General features: G+C 41.8%; 1 protein-coding gene across 3 annotated transcripts in view; it reads left to right on the top strand.

Moving 5' to 3' along the window:
• The window catches only part of jag2b (jagged canonical Notch ligand 2b), a 51,460-nt gene extending 32,778 nt beyond the window's left edge, over positions 1-18,682 (top strand). The window contains exons 6-26 of one of the 3 annotated variants that reach the window (XM_040125312.1): positions 476-606; positions 2,840-2,959; positions 3,416-3,529; positions 3,877-3,990; positions 5,019-5,132; positions 5,596-5,642; positions 5,737-5,910; positions 9,800-9,962; positions 10,058-10,219; positions 10,755-10,868; positions 11,069-11,182; positions 11,422-11,535; positions 11,906-12,022; positions 12,696-12,723; positions 13,335-13,420; positions 15,015-15,128; positions 15,304-15,419; positions 15,945-16,202; positions 16,320-16,451; positions 17,154-17,304; positions 17,429-18,682. In XM_040125312.1, coding sequence (XP_039981246.1) covers positions 476-606; positions 2,840-2,959; positions 3,416-3,529; positions 3,877-3,990; positions 5,019-5,132; positions 5,596-5,642; positions 5,737-5,910; positions 9,800-9,962; positions 10,058-10,219; positions 10,755-10,868; positions 11,069-11,182; positions 11,422-11,535; positions 11,906-12,022; positions 12,696-12,723; positions 13,335-13,420; positions 15,015-15,128; positions 15,304-15,419; positions 15,945-16,202; positions 16,320-16,451; positions 17,154-17,304; positions 17,429-17,952 — 3,007 coding nt within the window. In that variant the 3' untranslated portion in view covers positions 17,953-18,682. The remainder of the gene's footprint in view (positions 1-475; positions 607-2,839; positions 2,960-3,415; positions 3,530-3,876; positions 3,991-5,018; positions 5,133-5,595; positions 5,643-5,736; positions 5,911-9,799; positions 9,963-10,057; positions 10,220-10,754; positions 10,869-11,068; positions 11,183-11,421; positions 11,536-11,905; positions 12,023-12,695; positions 12,724-13,334; positions 13,421-15,014; positions 15,129-15,303; positions 15,420-15,944; positions 16,203-16,319; positions 16,452-17,153; positions 17,305-17,428) is intronic. The other 2 variants (XM_040125314.1, XM_040125313.1) reach the window with 2 other exon arrangements.
• The last annotated feature ends 886 nt before the right edge of the window (positions 18,683-19,568 follow it).

Raw genomic sequence — 19,568 nt, 5'->3', positions numbered from 1 at the left:
ACATCCCCTTTTTTGATTTGTTGTTAAAGTTGTGGTGTTTTAAAGGCCTACACAAGTGCCCTTTGGAAGTGTGTTGAAGCCTAGTTTGCATTCTGCTGCTGCAGCATGTGAGGTTTTTCGTAAGTGAAGTTACTATAATGAGGAGGCTGTGCATAATTACAGATTTTAATATTTTAATACATCCTCTGTTGGGGGGAAAAAAAGAACCAATCCTTCAAAGCTTATTCAATAGAGAACTTTAAACATTTTCTTTTGCAATATATGACTACATTAATGGTGGCGAGACTGTCATAGTCATCACGTCTGCGTACATCTATATATCATTTGGTTTTCTGAGAATGATCATGTAAGAGAGAACGCAAAGAAATGAGCTAACAGCCTGTAAGAGAAACGGAAGGGATTTTTCACAGAGCAGTTAGAGGGATTAGAAGAGGGAAATGATTTATGATAATGTGTTGGCATCTGTGTTTGACAGGTGTAACTATGGCTGGCAGGGCCAGTTCTGCGATGAATGTGTGCTTTATCCTGGATGCGTCCACGGGACCTGCAACCTCCCTTGGCAGTGCAACTGTGAGAGGAACTGGGGTGGCCTGCTGTGTGATAAAGGTATGGAAAGGTTTTTGGTTTTTGTTTGTTTATTTATTTTATTTTTTCCATTTCATCGCCTCCCACACAAGGCACTGGCACAGTCCTCACTTTCATCCTGCATGTGTCCTCCAGCTACAGTTTGCCTGCATTTGATGAGTCACAAGTAAGCAAGCTCCTCAGAGCAGAGTCGCAAGAGAGAGAACTTTTGAAGAGGGACCATATCGCCATGCAAAATGCTGCTCTGTCGTGAGCTTTTTTTGGCTTGAGAAGCAGGCTTTTTTGGTCCCCTTGCTTGCAGCAATGCTCTCTATTTGTTGAGCAGTTTTAAAATGTGGAAAACAGTTTAAATTGAGCTGTCTTTAAACTCAAATGCATTTTTTTTTCCACATTAAAGTGCAGTGGAGGCACATTCTGTTTTTAAAACTTTAGAATTTTATCTAGTCCTGTCACTCAAAGGCCATTCTCAGAGATGATTTAGAGATGAAACGATTAGTCAAATCATCAAGTTAAAGACTGATAGAACATTAATTGGCAAGCGTTTTTAATTATCAATTCATTGTTTGTCATTACTAAGTGATTTCTTTCTGACAAAGAAAGCAGTTTCAAGTAGTCGCGTTGGGTGTAAGAAAATTATGGTGGGTATTTTCAATAATGTTTGACCAAACGATTCATCAGCTAATTGAGAAAAATAATTGTCAAAATAATGAAAATCATGACAGCATTAGAGATGATTTTTAGTATATTTTGGATATCAAGTTGCTCCAAAAACTGGATGAAAGACTCTCACAGATTTACACAGTTTAAATACTGTATTTCACAGGAATAATGTCCCAAAAAAAAGCCCGAAATGCAAAAGAATATGATTGATTTTATACATCAAAGACACATAGGATTCATGTATATCAGTAAAAGTATGTTCCAGTTTACATGAATTCAAAGAAACTACCTTCTGAATTATCTGTACTCCGCATTCTCTCTGTGAGAAGAACGGCAGCTGAATAGTTTTACTGCCTGGGTGATCTGAGCAGCAGCCGGGACACTCGATCCCCCCCCCCCCCCCCAACATCCCTTCGTCACCAAGGGCTCTTCAGGGGATGAGAACGGGTCCTAAGATCCCGAGTGGAGACAGATCCCTGCTCATTTATTTACCAGCCTTTAGGGTGACCTGGCCTTTAGCCTAAGGTTGGTGTGCAGGGATCAAATGGGGTTTAGCTGAGCTTACTTTGTACATGGCATGGAAAAAAAAAAAAAACTGCAGATAATGAAGAAGACAAGGGAAACAAAAATACATTGGATACTGATAGGTCTTAGCGTGACAAACTGCGTATTTGTACAAGTAACAGGACAAATTCCTCATAGAGGAATGGAGTCCATGGCTGAATAATAACTGAAAGAGAGATTTGTCTTGATGTTAACCACTTGGCTGTATCCCGTAAATACAGTACAGTGAAACCTCTTATCATAATGCAGTGCAGTAGAGTGGTCGAGAAAAACACCCCGGGCTTCCTGTCAAAGCTTGACAGCTGGGGTTCTGTACCGAGAGAGAAGACTCCGACGACGCCGCCCGCGAACTCCTGGCGTCAACTGGATAAATGGTGAAGCAAGCAAAGGGCTGTCTCACTGGGTCGATCCAGTTAGCGAAGTCCGAGGCCACGGTTGCAGTTGACATTGGAAGTTTGCTCCAAAGTTTTATATAGATGATTTTATCTTTTATTTCTTATCCCAAGGAACACTGATGGCTCTTCAAAAGATGCCTATATAGAAAAACAGTGTTCATTTTGGTCTTGAATTATTGTACAGGATGATGGTAAACTACCTGGATTAGGACAAAGCTCTTTTCTTTCTTATTCTGCCGATCCTTCCTGCCTTCTGAGCAGATTTTAGTATAGTCGTCGCATTTGTTTATGCACAGGTTTTTAGGTAGTTCAAACTCTTACCAAATATCAAATTGCGATTTAAATCATGAATGAAAAGTAAGTATGGCAGGATAGATTGATGGAGGCTGTGACTTCATTCATCACTGAGGGGCCTAGATTTAATTCTCTCAACTCACCCTTTGGTATCAGTAAGGTTTATTGAACGGTTTGAGTCCGGCCAGGGGACCTTTTTTGTTGCATCTTTCTCTCATTTGTTTCCTGTCGTCTCCCCACTACTGCCTTCGTATATAGGCTTAGGTGCACCCAGAAATATGATGATGCAATGCACTGTCTTAGAATCCTTTTGAACGTGTCTTTCTCCTGGTCTCCTCCAGATCTAAATTACTGCGGTCGCCACCAGCCTTGTGTCAACGGAGGGACCTGCATGAACACCGAACCAGATGAGTACTACTGCGCCTGTCCACAGGGCTACTCTGGCAAGACCTGTCAGATAGGTGAGAGAGCACCTGCACTACGTTCGTTGAAAGTTGACTTTGTCACTGTGTTATATTTGCTGTTTTGTGTCCAATCGAGATGGCCCTTCCCTCACGTACAGTGTTGTCTCCTTCCGCTTTAATCCCTGTCAGCTTCATTCCCCTTGTTCTACCATGTTTGAAGTTCGTTTAAGACGATGTTTCCTGAGGGGTAGTTTGTGAGCCTGCGGCAAAATAAATAGTGATAGTCCATGTGTCTGATATGAAAATATACCAGTATTGAAACATATCCAGTGTGGCAAAAAATATCATGACAAAGTTTTCAGTGTATACAACGTATCAAAAATGATGAAAGAAAATCATAAAGGGGCACGAATGCAGAATGTGTAGGAAGAAGATAATGAAGATTTTTAGCCCTCTACCTGAGTAACGTCTTGCTTTTTCATTCTGTGACCGCGCTCCCCCTCCCCCCATCAGCCGAGCACGCCTGCGTGTCCGATCCCTGTGCCAACGGCGCCACGTGCCACGAGGTTCTTGCAGGGTTCGAGTGCCAGTGTCCGCCAGGTTGGGAGGGTCTGACCTGTGCCAACAGTGAGTCGCTGCACTGCTTTCAATCATCTCCTCTGTTTCTTCATACACACTTCCCCCGCCGTTTCTGTTTTCCTCCCTTTCCTTCTGAGTATGTCCCTGTAATATTCACTGAGTGTTGTTGACCAGCCACCAGCCTTCCTTCGAAGATAAATTAATTAACCTAATTCATTAATCATGGCCCTTTTTAATACTTAAACACCAAACCTCCGATCTCTTACCTCTCAGTCCTCCCCTTACTGCGCTCCTTCATCATCTTCGACCCTCTTATTAACGGATACTGATGAAAACAGTGGTAAGCTTTCTCACCCTCTGGGGCACGTCGTGAGTTGAAGTTTGTGTTCTCTCAGATTTGGATGAGTGTGCGTCCAGTCCGTGTGCTCGGGGTGGAACCTGTATCGACCAGGAGAATGGCTTCGAGTGTGTGTGCCCCCCACAGTGGGAAGGAAAGACCTGCCAGATAGGTGAGTTTTCATCCTTAGTACACACACACACACACACACACACACACACACACACACACACACACACACACACAAAGATAATATTTTTAGGATGTCTGTTTTTTGGTGAAAAATTCTTCATTTCAACTGGGAGATGTAGGCTTGCCCCCATTTCTTTCCTGTTTTTTTCCATTTCCTAAAACGAGAATAAAGGGCCTCTAAGACACAGCCAACATTGCTCGCTGCTCTGGATAACTGTATTTTGGGATTAAATTTGGCAGCCAACAGCCCGAGCCCCGTGGCCAGAGTACAAGTTGTCAATACCGCGGATGAGCCAGCAGCTGCCCACAGTTCAGTGCTTCTTTTCTCAATGATTTTATGAGCTACTAGTGTATCTATATCCGGCTGTTTGTTTGTCGCTGGCACGGGCATTCGTTTCTATATTGCTCCCATCTCGATGGGCGGACGTGACCGACACGAAGCCAGGAAATGGATTACGACCGGTAAACAATGTTTGTGTGTGTGTGTGGGTGGGGTTTTTTTTTTTTTTTTTTTTTTTTTCCCCCCTTGGGGGGGGGTTTAGGTAGGAAAGAGATCCCAAGACTTCAGTATCAACTTACCAGCTCAGATCTCAGTTTACCGGCAGGAAGCTATTGGCCTCCTATCTTACCTGGAGATTGTTGTGTGTGGGCATGGGTGTGTGGAGTGTTGGGTTTCAGAGAGAGGACAACCCTTTGAATATTTGAGCAGCAGTGCTTGTCTTTGTTGTAACACTTTTGATGTCGTTAGAGATGGTGAAGGTTTGAAATGAGCACAAACAGTACAGTTTCACTCACTAACAGATTTTTTTATTTGAAACTCATCTTTAATTTTTGACTCAAATATTGGCTACGACATTTGGTTTTTCAGTAGCAATGGTTTTATTTCTTTAATTTTGTGTGTGTGAGGCTTCAAAGGTTGATTTTCTGGTCTCTTTTCTTACTCCCCGTGCTTTCCTTGGTTTGTTTCAATTGATGGACTGGGTCTCCTTCTACCTCCTGCCTTCACAGATGCAGATGAGTGTTCAGAAAAACCCTGTAAGAACGCTTACTCTTGCAAAAATTTGATTGGTGGATATCACTGCAACTGTTTTCGGGGATGGTCCGGACAAAACTGTGACATCAGTCAGTATTTCTTTCTCAAAGTCACTTCTAAATTTCTTACCTTTTGCTGGTGTCCTCTTCCTCTGGCTACTTTTAACTGCCTCTCCTCACTTCCTGGACACAAAACATAGGTGTATTTTAGCATCACTTTCCCACATGTGGTAGTCCATTACTTTCTCGTCTTGGCAAACTGAAGCTCCAGCTCTGCCGTCATGACTCAAGTTGCATGCCCAGTTCTTCTCTCTGGATCCAGTGCATGCACGGTTACAATCTACAAGGTCGATCTGGCACTTTCTTGGCTTCACTAGTTATTTCTTTTCCAAACTTTGACTTAATCTGTGCACATCCCATTTTATAGATTTCACCTAATAATGGATGAGGTGATATGTGGCCCTATAATTAATTCCTTTTTTTTTTTTTTTTTTTTTTTTTTGGACAATGTTAAACAATGAAAAATAATGTCAAATGTTGGCGTCCTCTTCAGGAATCAATGGCTGCCATGGTCAATGCCAGAATGGAGCAACATGCAAGGTACGGATGATTTCATTTTCAACTATATAATTGGGTAAATTTACTGATGTTAGTTGCACCTTTTGACTCTTATTTGTGCTTCTGTTTTCCTCAGGAGAGTGCGAGGGGTTACCACTGCCATTGTCCTCCAGGTTTCGTGGGCACTCACTGTGAAATCCAGAGGAATAAATGCAACAGCAAACCATGCCAGAACGGCGGCCAGTGCCACGCGGTGTTGGACAGCTTCGTGTGTGAATGCCCACCAGAGTTTGCTGGACAGCTGTGTGAGGTGAGTCTCATGTTCCACATGTCACAGCATTTAACAGTTATTGATGCAGTGACAGCGTATGTGTTGGTGGTGGCCACTTTCTGTGGCTATACAAAGCTACCTTTTCTGCTCTTGTTTGTGGGCGAATCTCACATCACAGAGCTTCATGGTACAGTCAGAAATCAGATGAAAGATGAAAACATACATTTAGCAGTGTCCGTAGGCAGATCAGGGGACCCAGAACAATTAAAAAGAAATATTAATACAGCTGCTAACAATGTGTTGTTTGAGCAGTGCCATACTTGTGACAGAAATGAAGAGGAAATGGTTCAACATGACGATACTAGATACCAAAAAACGTGCTGCTAAAGCAAAGCGGTCCATGGCTTGAGATTAGACAGTCATGGAGATGGACAAGAAACTATTTTAAAGTAGGTAATAGTACACTGTCTAACAGAGGATGTTCCCATGGACAGAGACATGCATAAAGACCCCAAAGAAGCTCTCATAATTATCCTGCCAATCGCTGATCAGTATAAATTGCCGTGGCTAAACATGCCAGTAAAATCGCATAATCTTAAGAAAGCATTGTCGACCCTCTCTGCAAACCATGATGATAATAATATGGTCAAAATATACACACAGTGACTTGTAATGCCAGACAAATGCACAAACTGCAGTAGCCATTACACCACTGTCATCTGAGCCAACTGTCCATTGCAGACCCCGCAATGTGCCAAATCATTGCTATGATGGCTTATAAGTTCTGTAATACTGTATGTTCCCAACCCAATAAACTAAGCCCAGCTTCTGTTGCAAAGGCCTGTTGCAGTTCAACTTTTTATTTCATACAGACATTACATATCAGTGTCCTTGCTGCAGCCTTTTATACTTAAAGTGTGTGTTTGAAGCTAAAGTAGGTTAGCAGTGAGGAAACCGACACTTCACTGCATCTCTTGGGCCCTGAATGGAGGACATTGCTGGTCAGGAGCCAATCCTGATTTAGCATCTCTACTATAAATATGAGCCTCTCTGAATGAGGTGACGCTGGGTTTCTGCCCGCGTACTACAGACCTCTGATGCCTGCTATGGCACGGTGTACATCCTGCCCTGCTGTGCCAAAACTACAACGCCTCCAGCAAAATGTTTTTCTGATTAGTACCTCCAAATCCATAAGTTTCATTGGGTAATGGTGTTTTGCCCACTCAATCTGAGTCATGTCTTCCAAGAAATAGGACAATTTGAATCCCAGCGGAATAGCTCAAGAAGGCAAAACACAAAGAGCCACAACATATATTCTCTTAGTAGACATGCTTGTCTTCATCATGTAATTTATGAATTTTTTTCCCACTCAAAGAAATAATTCAGGGAGCCAGGCCAAAAAAGATTATTTTTATTTTTGGATGGTATAGTAGGTCTTCAGCCGATTTTCCACCACTTTGTTCCAGAAATATCTTGACAACTTTTGGATGTAATGCCATCAAATTTGGTTCAGACATTCATGTCCCAGCTAAAGATGAAGTGTAATGACTTTGGTGAACCACAGACCTGTCATTTAGAGCCATTATTGAGTTAAAATTTAGATTTTGTCCAAAACTTGATTACCAAATAACTTACAAAACTAATGGCATTCCATCGAGCCTCAGCTGTACTTTGTGTTGTGTGCTAACCAGCAAATGTTAGCATGCTAAACTAAGATCAAATAAAAACGACATACTGGTCATCAATTTTTATCTTTTACTGGCTAACATTATGTTTTAAGATGTCAAGAAAACAATCTCACTGCCAGGTTTCAGTAGCTGCTCTGAAGCTTTTGATCATATGACATGATCTTCATCAGCAAATTTGATTTGGCCCAGTTGTCGTGCAGTCGTAGATGCTCACGTCTCCATTTTCTCCTGAGCATTTTAAAGACTTCCTGTTAATTCATGATGACTCTGAGCAAACTCCGATTTGCATTATGCGGATCAAGTGATAAAACTAAAAGCTCCAGAACAGCTACTAAGTGGACCTCATGGTGAGATCGCAACTGCTGTTTCCGAGGTTAAGAATGGGCTTTGAACCTCATATTCAAAGTCGATTAAAAGCATAAAAATTTTATTGATGCCTGTTCAACATTGGCTTAAAATGGACCAGAATGAGTAGACTGATGAGTAGATCTCCGATATGCAATGTGAGCTCTGTTGTTTTTAAGTATAATTTGAGGACCTATTTATTGATTTACACTTAATATTACATTTTGTTTTAAATATTCGGCAAAATTTGTTTTGTGAGAGACAAGTAACATCCTTTTTTTAATGGTACAAGCAATCATCAAAAGTCTGTTTTATTGCAGAATTAATTTGTGGTTGTCCACAAGCACATTCTGTGACCTTGCCTTGTGGCTGAAAAATGTTTCTGGTGCACTGAACAGTGCAAATAGTCACATTAATGTGCTAAAGATTTATAGACACTCTTGTCCTAGGACGCGATCCCCTGACCACACACATGCAAATAGTAAAGAAAAAGTGTATCTGGTCCTGACACTTAGGGTTAAATAAACTGTCTGTGACCACAGACTTCACTACCCCGATGCCCTACTCCGGCTCCCCTGTTTAGCACCTTAAATGGCAAAAGGGTGCAACCCAGAGTTTATGCCCAGTAGGCTTCTGTTTACATAAACAGAAGAGAGATTTTTACTCCAACCTCTATATTGCAGCATGTAAAAATAGAAAAAGATATCACCATGGTCTCTAGACCAGTTCTTTCTGTGTCATGGTGGTATGACACATAATTTATCTTTATTATATTCACCGTGGGTCTGCATGATGTTGGGCCAGAGTCAATATTTGCTCTCACAATGGGTTATCTTTCTCTTGCCTGCTCAGTTTCTCTCTCCCTCTCTTCTGCCAGGCTTCTGTCTCAGAGTAATCTCGCAAGATTAAGCAGGACAGAGATGCAAAAAAGCATGGATTCCCTTGATGAGCTTAGGGAAAGTTTCTGGGGCTTACATTGCTTGTGCACTTACCTTTCGATTTGTTCTGAACAGCAGATGTGGCTTGAGCCAGCCCAAGCCACTCGCCTACACAGACTTTAGCTCTCATTTTCCCATTGCTCATTTGGCTTCACTTGCCTAATCGTCTTAATAATCACCAAAGAACCGTATTGGTAAAGGGATTTGTGTTTAGTGCGGCAGCAGTAGCCTACGCAGCTCCTCACACAGAAGGAGGTGTCTACTGTCTGTACCCCTAGTGGATCCAGTGGAGCTGTTCAATGGCAGCAGTGGGATCTAGTTGTCAGCAATCACTGAGTGCTGGCGCTGGGAGGTCTTGGATGTGAATTTGCGAAACGTTTTGTCAAATTAGGTTTCGACTACTTTCCCTGGGTATATAAAGGTAAAAAAGAGGAGCAAAAAAAGCTGTGCAAAAATCTGCAAACACAACATTGACATATTGTCATCCCTATAAGTTCTTGTGGTGAGGGTGAGCAAAAAAATTGCTTCTCATTTACACATCATTCAACGTGGAGCAACATTGACATTCATTTGGATTTGTGTTTCTTGCAACCTGTTGAAATGTAAGTCCAATATTCACTCTCCTTTTAGCTATATTTTGGTCCTCAACAACTCCTGAAGGTAGTATCGTGTACTGATGTCTGTTTGGTGGTGGGCAGTGAGGATATTGTGGGTTTTTCAGAGCTTTTTTTTTTTTTTTTTGGTTGTTGAAAATGGCTGTATCAAAACAGTATAGTTGTGCGTCATAAAACCAAAACAATGTGCTGAAAGATGCTAAAAGGCTCTAAAGCTGATGGACTGCAGAGTTGGTGAGAATTCTCTGTTGGTTCATCATCATAAGTAACGCTTTTCACATCAAGAGATTTGTACATTGATTTTTAAATTACTGTTTATATCGTCTCTTCTTGATGTCCACAGATCTCTAGCTGGTCCCCCTCAGATGCTTGTGATCCAAACCCTTGTGAGAATGAGGCCAAGTGTCACAGCATTTACCAGGACTTCTACTGCGCGTGTCCTGAAGGCTACGAGGGGAAAACCTGTGAACGGCTGAAAGAGAACTGCCAAACCACCCCATGTCAAGGTGCCTGGAGCCATGTGCAGTGTTGTTGTGTGGAGAGTACTCTAGTATGTTAAAGAAAAGTAACGAATTTCAACCGTGTCTTTATGTCCTCTCAGTGATTGACAGCTGCACTGTTGCTGTAGCGACAAACGACTCGGCTGGAGTGCGGCACATCTCCTCCAACGTCTGTGGGCCGCGAGGACGCTGCATCAGCCAGCCAGCGGGCAACTTCACTTGCGTCTGCGATCCGGGTTTCAGTGGCATGTATTGTCACGAGAGTAAGTACAGACTCTTGCCGTGAGATTTTTAGCCTCCTGTTTAAGATCATACCGACAGCTGAAATTAAAAAAGTGAAATTAATTTGACCCTTAAACCTTATAAATGTAGCATTTTTAAGTAGTTTTTAAATCCTTCATAGATGGTTTATAACACATTATAATATTATTGTAAGCAGATATAAGAATTTTAAAGTGTTTATTAATGTGATAAACATATGAAACATGTTTAACACGTGGAAAACCATTTTACGTGAAAAATTTTACATATTCAAAGTATAAACATAGCTTTAAACATATTTAATGATTCATTATCACAGACATGAAAAAATGAGTTATTGTCGACAAACATAAACAAACACAGCATACTATTGTGTTATAAACCGTTTATTAAGTGCTTATATACTAATAGATGTTAAATGCAGGGGTTAAAATGAAGTCTTACCATAATGATAAAAAAAAGAAAAAAATCTTCAAACCGAACACAATCCTAGTGAAAGTCTTTTGTCTATCTAACCTTTCCTGCTCACTATTTCAGATATTAACGACTGCATCAACAACCCCTGTGGAAATGGAGGAACCTGCATCGATGGGGTGAACTCCTTTCAGTGCTTCTGTCCTGACGGCTGGGAGGGTCAGCTCTGCGATCACAGTGAGTTCATCGCCTCCAATTTGTTTCAGTGCATTCACTGTTGTTTATCCTTTGACCCTGTCATTGCAGCATTAAAGCAAAAAAAAAAAAAAAAAGTCCTGCCTGGGGTAGAGCTGCCACTTGCTCTGTTCTGTTCCTTTGCACTAAATAAAAGGCAGTGTAGTAAAGGTCAAATTGTGTAAATCTTCCTTCACCGTCAGATGTCAACGAGTGCAGACACAACCCCTGTAAGAATGGCGGGCGCTGTGTCGACATGGTGAACGACTTCTACTGCGAGTGCACCGACAACTGGAAGGGCAAGACCTGCCATTCCCGTGAGTTATGTCAACTCTGTTAATGTGTCTATGTTCATAGCTTGCGGCAGCCCCAACTGCACCCTGCAGTGCATCTACTTATGTTTCGACAACTGAAGCGTTGTTTTAACATGCTGGATCACGGGAATTATCCTTTCCTTTTGATGCTGGTAAGAGTCAAACGAGGAGGATTTCTAGGTGTTGCACAATATGGAGCTTCAGTGTTTTTTTTTTTTTGTTGTTTTTTTTTCCCCTGCCAGGCGAGAACCAGTGTGACGCAACCACCTGCAGTAATGGCGGCACCTGCTACGACCACGGGGATGCCTTCCGCTGTGCGTGTCCACCTGGGTGGGGAGGAAACACTTGCAACACAGGTGACGCTTTTCTGGGATGACGTTTACCAAAGTTCGAGGAAGCCGATGATCGATGATGTCACCTAGTTTTGCTTTGGGGGTTGCTGAGTGTAAAATATGAGCCATGTTTTAGAAGTCTGGGGCCGGGCTTAGTTAGGCTAATAGATGCTAAAACTACATTAAAAGCCAAAATAATACTAACGGCATTTTCAACTACACTATACAGACAGAATCTGGTTCTTAAATCATTTCACGTTAGCTCAGGTTAAGGGCTTTCGTGCAAAAGCATTCAGATTGTCGAATTTGATTTATTGTGGGATCTGTGTAGTTTTAATTTTTAAGTCTGGTGCACCCCTGTGCGTCTTTGGCTCAACCTCTCTTCTTTCCACAGCCAAGAACAGCACATGCGCCTCCAGTCCTTGTTCAAACGGTGGAACGTGCGTTGGAGGGGGAGACACCTTCACCTGCATCTGCAAAGACGGCTGGGAAGGCCCCACCTGTGGCCAAAGTTAGTTTCTCTACATAGCTTTGTACAGAACGCACCCATACCCTGCGTTTTTAATGTGACAGTGTTGAGGAGTGGGCTCCAATGCAATGCAAACTGTCGCAATGTCACTATTATCATATGATTATTGACTGTATTTTGAATCTTTTTTTTTTTTTTTACATTATGTTATGAAGGCAATAAATAGGACCTTTTAAATGTCACAGTATCACAGGTGACTAATGTAATTAAAGTGCCCACAGTTGGGGTAGATCCCCTATGTAATGCAGTTAAGAGTAAAATAAGATATAAAGATTCCTTATAAATGACATGAAGGCTATTTCTTCCTGCCGCACCTTAATTTTTTAACCATGCCAAAACTCACCAACTCAAATGGGATGTGATTCCTTGGACTTAAATTTAAAAGTTTAAGAGCTTGGTTTTAATACAAAATGACTCAGTGGTATGCAGATGCCACATGACAAAGGTACATTAGCAAGGCAAACACCTGTCTTTTTGTCATCTTAAAAAAAAAATGCACAAATGTGTCTAATGTGACAAATGTCACAGTAGATCATTGGTGCTGTGAATATCTGAGAAGATACTAAATGAATGATAGTTGAATGAGATAACATGATATAAATATGTTGCTGTGTCAGCTAAGCACTAAACATTTTTTGTTTCTTCTCTTCAACAGATACAAATGACTGCAACCCTCATCCATGGTATGTACCGGTGGTGCCCCCCCTCCCAAAAAAAACAAAACACCACACACAAACACACACACACGCAAAATATCTATCTCCCTGCTACTTCAAACAGACCTTGCAAGCTGGAGGGGTGAAGGGCCGTTAAAAGCAGTGGAAGTTCTGCTTAAATCAAGCCTCAAAGGGGCATCTCTCAGAGGAGGGGGCTAGTATATTGAATGGGACAGAGAGAGGTGGGGAAAGAGTTTTTTGGGGGGGCGGCAGAAAGAGTCCCACCTACCCCATGGTGAATGCAGGTGGGGGGTGGAGTGGCGCTTACGTGTCCATTCTTCTTGTGCGACCTGGGGGGGGGGGGCTGGTCTTTCAGAAGGACTGGAAGAGAGGCATGATGAGAAGGGGGGGGGGACTGGCCACGCCTATTAGCATCTGAAAGGTGGAGGCTGGTATTGATGAGTTGAATTGAGCCCTGTGACCCCCACAATCACCACCACATACACACACACACACACACACACACCCACACACACACACACACACACACACAAAACGATGTGGCTTTGTTGCAGCTGGAAAGGATGTGGCTCTTGTAAGGCCTCATCGAATTGTTTTTTATTTCTTTCCTTCCTCAGTTACAATGGCGGTATCTGTGTGGACGGAGTCAACTGGTTTCGGTGTGAGTGCGCTCCTGGTTTCGCTGGACCAGACTGCAGAATCAGTGAGTAATGACAAGAACTGACTTAATCATATAACCTGCTTTTTGGATGCTTTTTGATTTTTCATTTACTAAGACCCTTACGTAGTCACGGCACCCAGTATGATTAAGAGGATGGATAGATGGAGCAAGGAAGGAACCAAGGAAAAGGGGGGACAAGGATGAGATGGACACTTTGACACCTAAATGCAAGAATGGGATGCCGCCCTCTCCCTTTTTCTCCGTCCTTTAACGCCTCAGGGGTCAGAGGTTGTCCCTCCTCCATACTCACACAGTCACACAAACACACACTGAAGACAAATTACCCAGTGACCCTCAAATTCTTCTTCTCTGCTCCTTTGTTTCGGCCGGATAACGTTCACCTTTGCTGTCAGGCTTGAATTTGAGGGCTCTCTTCTAGATCGTGTTCATGTGAAATCTGGATGACAATGTGGGGAGCCACAATTGATACACGTGTTTCAAAGAGCTGGTCTAGTAACAGAAAGGTTTATAATTAAAAATTTGCACTATTTAAACATTGATCCTTTTCATGAAATTTTATATAAGAATTGGTTCTGTGATTTTTATTTTGCCCAGACTGGAAGTTTTTGGACTTGACTGGTTGCTATTTGCGACATAAAATAAATCTGAGGATACATGGGTTGATTGACTAAAAAGGTCATGAGAAGAAATAACACAACTGCTATACCAAATTTGGTTTACTCTTTCGGGATTTTACAAATGTTTTTGCTCTCATTCTTGTGAGATACTGTTGAGCTTTACCTCTTCAAGGCTCTAGAAGACTACTCAGAACAAACAGTCTGAGAAAAGTGAACACTAATTTTGTGGTTAAACTGCTCACATCTCAAACCAATGCCAAACAATGACGGGGTCGCAAGAAGTCATTAAGTCACAGTCACACTAGCATTTTTAAAATGTCAAACTTTTGCAGCGGAACCATTTCATTCCAATGACTGCGATTCCTGCATTCGCAGGCGTGGAGAAAGTAAATTTGTGCAAGTTTCTCATGTCGAGTTCAACTTTGGTGACATTTGAGGGAATGGAAAGCCAGAGAGTCCAACATGGAGGAAGCTATCATAGCTTCTTTGTGGTAGCATTCATGTATATCCTTATACACTCTCTAATATGACCCTCCTCTGTTGGCATGTAAACTGCTCCACAAAGGAAAAATGGTTTGCAGACAGTTACGAGACAGAAGTGGAAAATATAAACACGTCTTTTGAATCAATTGTGTGAACACATTAACTGTCAGTTAGCAAGCTTGTTAGCTCGGTCGCAAGTGAACACCCCAGTACAGAAAATATGTAAAGAGGCTGAGAAATGTATTGTGACCGACTAGTGCTAGCATGCTCCAGCTGGCTTGCATGTTGGTGGTTTGCTGGCAAGCTACAGTATTTCACCAACCAGCTCTATGACTAGTTCCCATGTCACGAAGCTTCTGGAGTCAAATATTTCATGAAGACATGGGGCAGATCAAGCTGTTACTTTCTGCTTTGGCCAGGACTTTACTTGGCTATAAGGGGTCAGAAGCCAAAAGAAGAGTTAGTATCCAGTGCCTGTCGTCCAACCTAAATTTGATGCTTTCTTCCCTTCACAGACATAAATGAGTGCCAGTCTTCACCCTGTGCCTACGGAGCCACATGCGTGGATGAGATCAACGGTTTCCGATGTATCTGTCCACTTGGTCGAACAGGAGCCCGATGTCAAGAGTGTAAATAGATCCTTGTGCTCTCATTAATTCAGTCCGTCTTGTAGTTTATATCATCAAAGTTTGAATTCAGTTTATTCAGTCACTAATTACTGCAGACGTCCTGCTAAAACAGTTTGACATGCTTCTGTGTGTGTGTGTGTGTGTGTTTTGTGTGTGTGTGTGTGTGTGTGTTTAGTCATAGGTATTGGGAAGACGTGCCACTATGCTGGGCTGCAGTTTCCCCATGGCAGCCGCTGGGAAGAGGAGTGCAACAACTGCCATTGCATCAACGGCAAAGTGGACTGTACAAAGGTAACATGGCCTTTCTAAACACGCTGCAATTAAATATCTGCTACTGTTTACTAAGAAACAAACCCTGTTTATTTGACTGGGTGAGGAAAAACAATCACTAACAGTGCTCACGTGGACGACCGGTACTGTTCCCATTGACTTAAAACAAATCCACAAACATAAGTTGTGATAAATACAGCGGTCTGAATGGTAACTTAGATCTGTAAGTTTTCAAAGTGAAGCCATAGATATAGGTACAAATGGTGACATAATATATGATCATTTGAATTTACTTTTTTGTCTGTTTTATAACATTTCATTACATTTCGTTTGTGGATCTTGTGATGGACATTTTTCACTATTTTCTAGACAAAATGATGACTATGAGAAAATAGTCATAAGTTAAATCGCAATGAAAATAACCATTAGTTGCATCCCTAAATGGGATTAAAAGTAGCATTTGTTGGTTAAAATGATGCATGTAACAGCATTGTAAATATTTTGTGGGGTTACATGTAGGTGAATGTTTTGACCCTTTGACACCAGGTGCTGTGCGGTCGTCGTCCCTGCAAACTCCAGTCCGCAGACCAGGAACAGAGACAGCAGTCCTGCCCGGCTGGACGGGAGTGTTTAAAGCACAGCTACCTCACCTGCTTCTCACCCCCTTGCCATCAGTGGGGGGTTTGCTCCATGGCAGGGCCCTCACTTCCACAAGTAACCACCAAGTGCCAGCCGAACGGCGGGCATTTGGACAACAGCTGTGTTCTCATAACACTGGTTTTCAACAGAGACAAAGTACCATCAGTGAGTCACATCTAAACATGTATTATTTCTTGTTTCCGACACGCAGCCTCCAACACATTTTTCAAGTTGCGGTTTTTGTATTGTTGCTGAGCAGAATGTTTTTGTATGCATATGCAGGGAACGACAGTGGAAAATATCTGCTATGAGTTGAGGTATCTTCCTGACATTCGAATCTTGGCAAAAGACCACGCCCTTCTCCTGCTCTGTGACCTCTCTCGTTCAAATCAGGATGCTGTGGAGGTGGCTATAGTAAGTGAATGATCCAAACGTTGTTTCTGACTAATGAGTTGGTATGTTGTCCAAATCTTGGATGGTGTCCACTATACTCTTACTATGTGTAGTATCCTTTAAAATTAGCCCATTTCAGCTAAGATGCCAAGCATTGGAGATCATTAGTTCTTATCCCTAGTTTGGCTGCCAGATTTAGTTGGTTGGTACCCAAGTACGCAAACAAACAAGAACTCCTGTTTGGCCCCTTATGCAAGACATTCATTACTACAATTACTGACGCAAGCTGTTGCATTAAATCAAAATTTGTTTGTCAGTTTGCCTAAAGTGTCGATCAAAGGGACACATTTTGTCTTATAGGTGCTGTGCAATACCAGGTTAAGTTGAAGGAATTGTTTGAAATTTTAGGAAATGGTTTATTCCAACTCTCAAGAAACAAAGTGAATAAGCTTATTTCACAAATAGCCAACCTATTCCTTTATTCAACTTATTTCTTTTTCACTTTTTTTAAATTTCCAGTGACTGCCTCCTTTGTTTCTCTTTTTTGTGTTGGGTGACTTTCAGTTATGTAGATTGACATTACCTAATCATACATACTTTGTAAGCTTAAGTGACACATTGCAATGAAAAAGATGTAAATATAGCAGATGTAATCATACAGCTTAATGCTTGGTCCTGGCTGTTGTGTCTCATCTCTCCCCTGTTGTTTGGTTTGGTTCTCAGTCTTTCCAGCCAGAAGATCTACCAGACCACAGTCTGATCCAGAAGGCAGCCAGCGCCATAGAGGGTACCTTGTCAAGGCGGCACAACAGCACTATAATGCTGGCAGTCACTGAGGTCAAAGTGGAAACGCAAGTCATGACCCCCTCAGTGGGTGAGTAATAATTAACAAAGGTGTCCCTCAAGGGTTTGTTATGGGCCCCCTTCAGTTCCTTGATTTCACTGATTTCTCTATAGTTGTCTTTAATTTCCTTCCTTGTGCGTCTTAATGCCAACAGATTACCTGGTGCCTTTACTATGTGTAGTCTTCTGCTTGCTCTGCCTCTTCTGCATCATTGTATGCGTTTGGTGGACGCGCAAACGGAGAAAAGAACGTGAGAGGAACGCACGATCTGCCACAGATGACAATGTGAACAACCAGTGGGAGCCACTCCGGCTCGTCGTGGGACGTCAGCAGCAGCAGCAGCTGAAAGAAAGCAACAGGGAGGCTGAGCAGGAGCGCAAAAAGCTCATGGGTCCCTCCTATCGGACGTGTGATGAGGGGGAGGAGGAGGAGGAGACGGAAGGCGAGTTTGAGCTCGAGGAAGAGTGTGGTGGAGCAGAGGCAGGAAAGCAGCCAGTTTGTAAGTACTCTAAGACTGCAGTGCAGTCCAGTGGGGGAGTGATCTGTACCCTGCACAGCTCCAGTTCACCCCTCAAAGCGCCCCACCGGACCCCAGGCTACAGCCCCAAAGACAACCGCTGGAAAAATGTCAGTGCCATCTTGACTGGTCAAAAAGACCTCAGAGACCACTGTGTATAATACATTTAAACAAAGGACTCTCAGTGTGGAAGTGAGAGAAGCTGCAAGGCAGCGGCTATTCTTATTTTCGGACTACTTTTTGGAAAGAAAAAAAGGCTTTGTGTTTTAATAAGCCATTCTTTGCTTTGTCTTCATGTTTTTGTTACTGTCACCTGAAAGGATTTTTGATTCAGGAGGTTAGAGCACAGTGAACATCCTTTTTTTGCTTCTGTTCACTTATTTTTCTTTATTTATGTACAGAAGGAGCTGAAATGTAACAATTTTTCAAGAGGCAAAAGAAGCTCTCTGCAATTTTTGTTTATGGAATTGTACCATTTAAGAAACGATGATTCATGAAAAAGGAGAAAAAAACAACTTGTATAAAGATTTTTTTTTTTTTTTAGTTTACAGATGATTATGCTTTTGTTAAATTGTCAGCGGGCTCCTGTTCAGTGTCTGTGGGGGGCAGATACACATTAAAGGGACAGTAAAGGAAGGGTTTTGAGGGAAACGGACTGTTGCAGCCACAGCAACAGAGGAAACTTTCCCTTTGCTCTGTCTCTTTCCGGCTTTGCCCACCAATCCACCTGTGGCCGTCATACGCCAGCCTTACCAAAACACTTGGCCTGGAGGGGAGAGGGGACAGAAACCCCAGTGCCTACTATGTGGCCTTCCATTTTTTTTCTCCTGTCTCTCAGCTTTCTTGGCTGAAAGCTCTGTATGAGGATTTTTTTTTTTTTTTTTTTTTTTTTTTTTTTTTTTTTGCAGTATTTGAGTTGGTAGCAAGTGCCTTTCTAAGAGCCATGTCGAGGCTCCAAGTCGCGCTGCCCAGTTTGACCTCCTTGTCCTCAAATCTCAAAGGGATATAAGTGTACATTTAGAGAGTTCAATTTCACAGCAACGCCATTCAAGGTATTTGATCAAAACAGAAATGAATACTCTGTACATATGTGTAAATACTAAAGGAGTCGCTGTGTATATTTGAAATAAGTAACTTAAAGACAAGTCACACATTTTTATTATTATTATTATGATTAATATTATTTTTATTTTTTTTACAATGCCATTCCTTTTATTTATGCCAGTCGAAATAGGCAGGTTTTATAACACTTCATATCCAGTGTCTCACAGATAAGAACCTTTACAATGAGGTACCACCTATGAAGGAATTTCTGAAGGGTTTATAAATGGTTTGTCATGGGGACGCATTTTTTTTTTTTTTTTGTGACAAACTGTCACTTCAACAGTTGCAACTCTTTCTTTAGTGCTTTTTAGTTATGCAAAGTAAACCAGTGAAGCTTTTTTGGATACATAATGATGCTCTTATCACAGAATAACCGTTATTGCTGCTTCCCTTCGCAAGTGTTTTTTTTTTGCTATATGTGGTCCAACAATATCATTATCAGCTTCTTTGACACTGCAGTTCTGCTACCTGATTGCAAAATTAATCACATCTATTGGCCCTTAGTCAACAGTAGTTTGACTCTAGAAATCATGGCCTGGATATGGTTTTTCTTTTTTCTTAAATGCAAATAAATCGTAATTCTTTTGCACTTAATTTCCTCTTTTGGAGGAAACCTCTAATTGCAGTATCAGAGAAATGTATAAATTATTCTTCTTTGTTGTTGGTATTTCAG

Source organism: Xiphias gladius, chromosome 4 (genome assembly GCF_016859285.1).
Source record: "Xiphias gladius isolate SHS-SW01 ecotype Sanya breed wild chromosome 4, ASM1685928v1, whole genome shotgun sequence".
Classification (NCBI taxonomy): domain Eukaryota; kingdom Metazoa; phylum Chordata; class Actinopteri; order Istiophoriformes; family Xiphiidae; genus Xiphias; species Xiphias gladius.
This window is presented reverse-complemented; position numbering and strand designations above follow the sequence as displayed.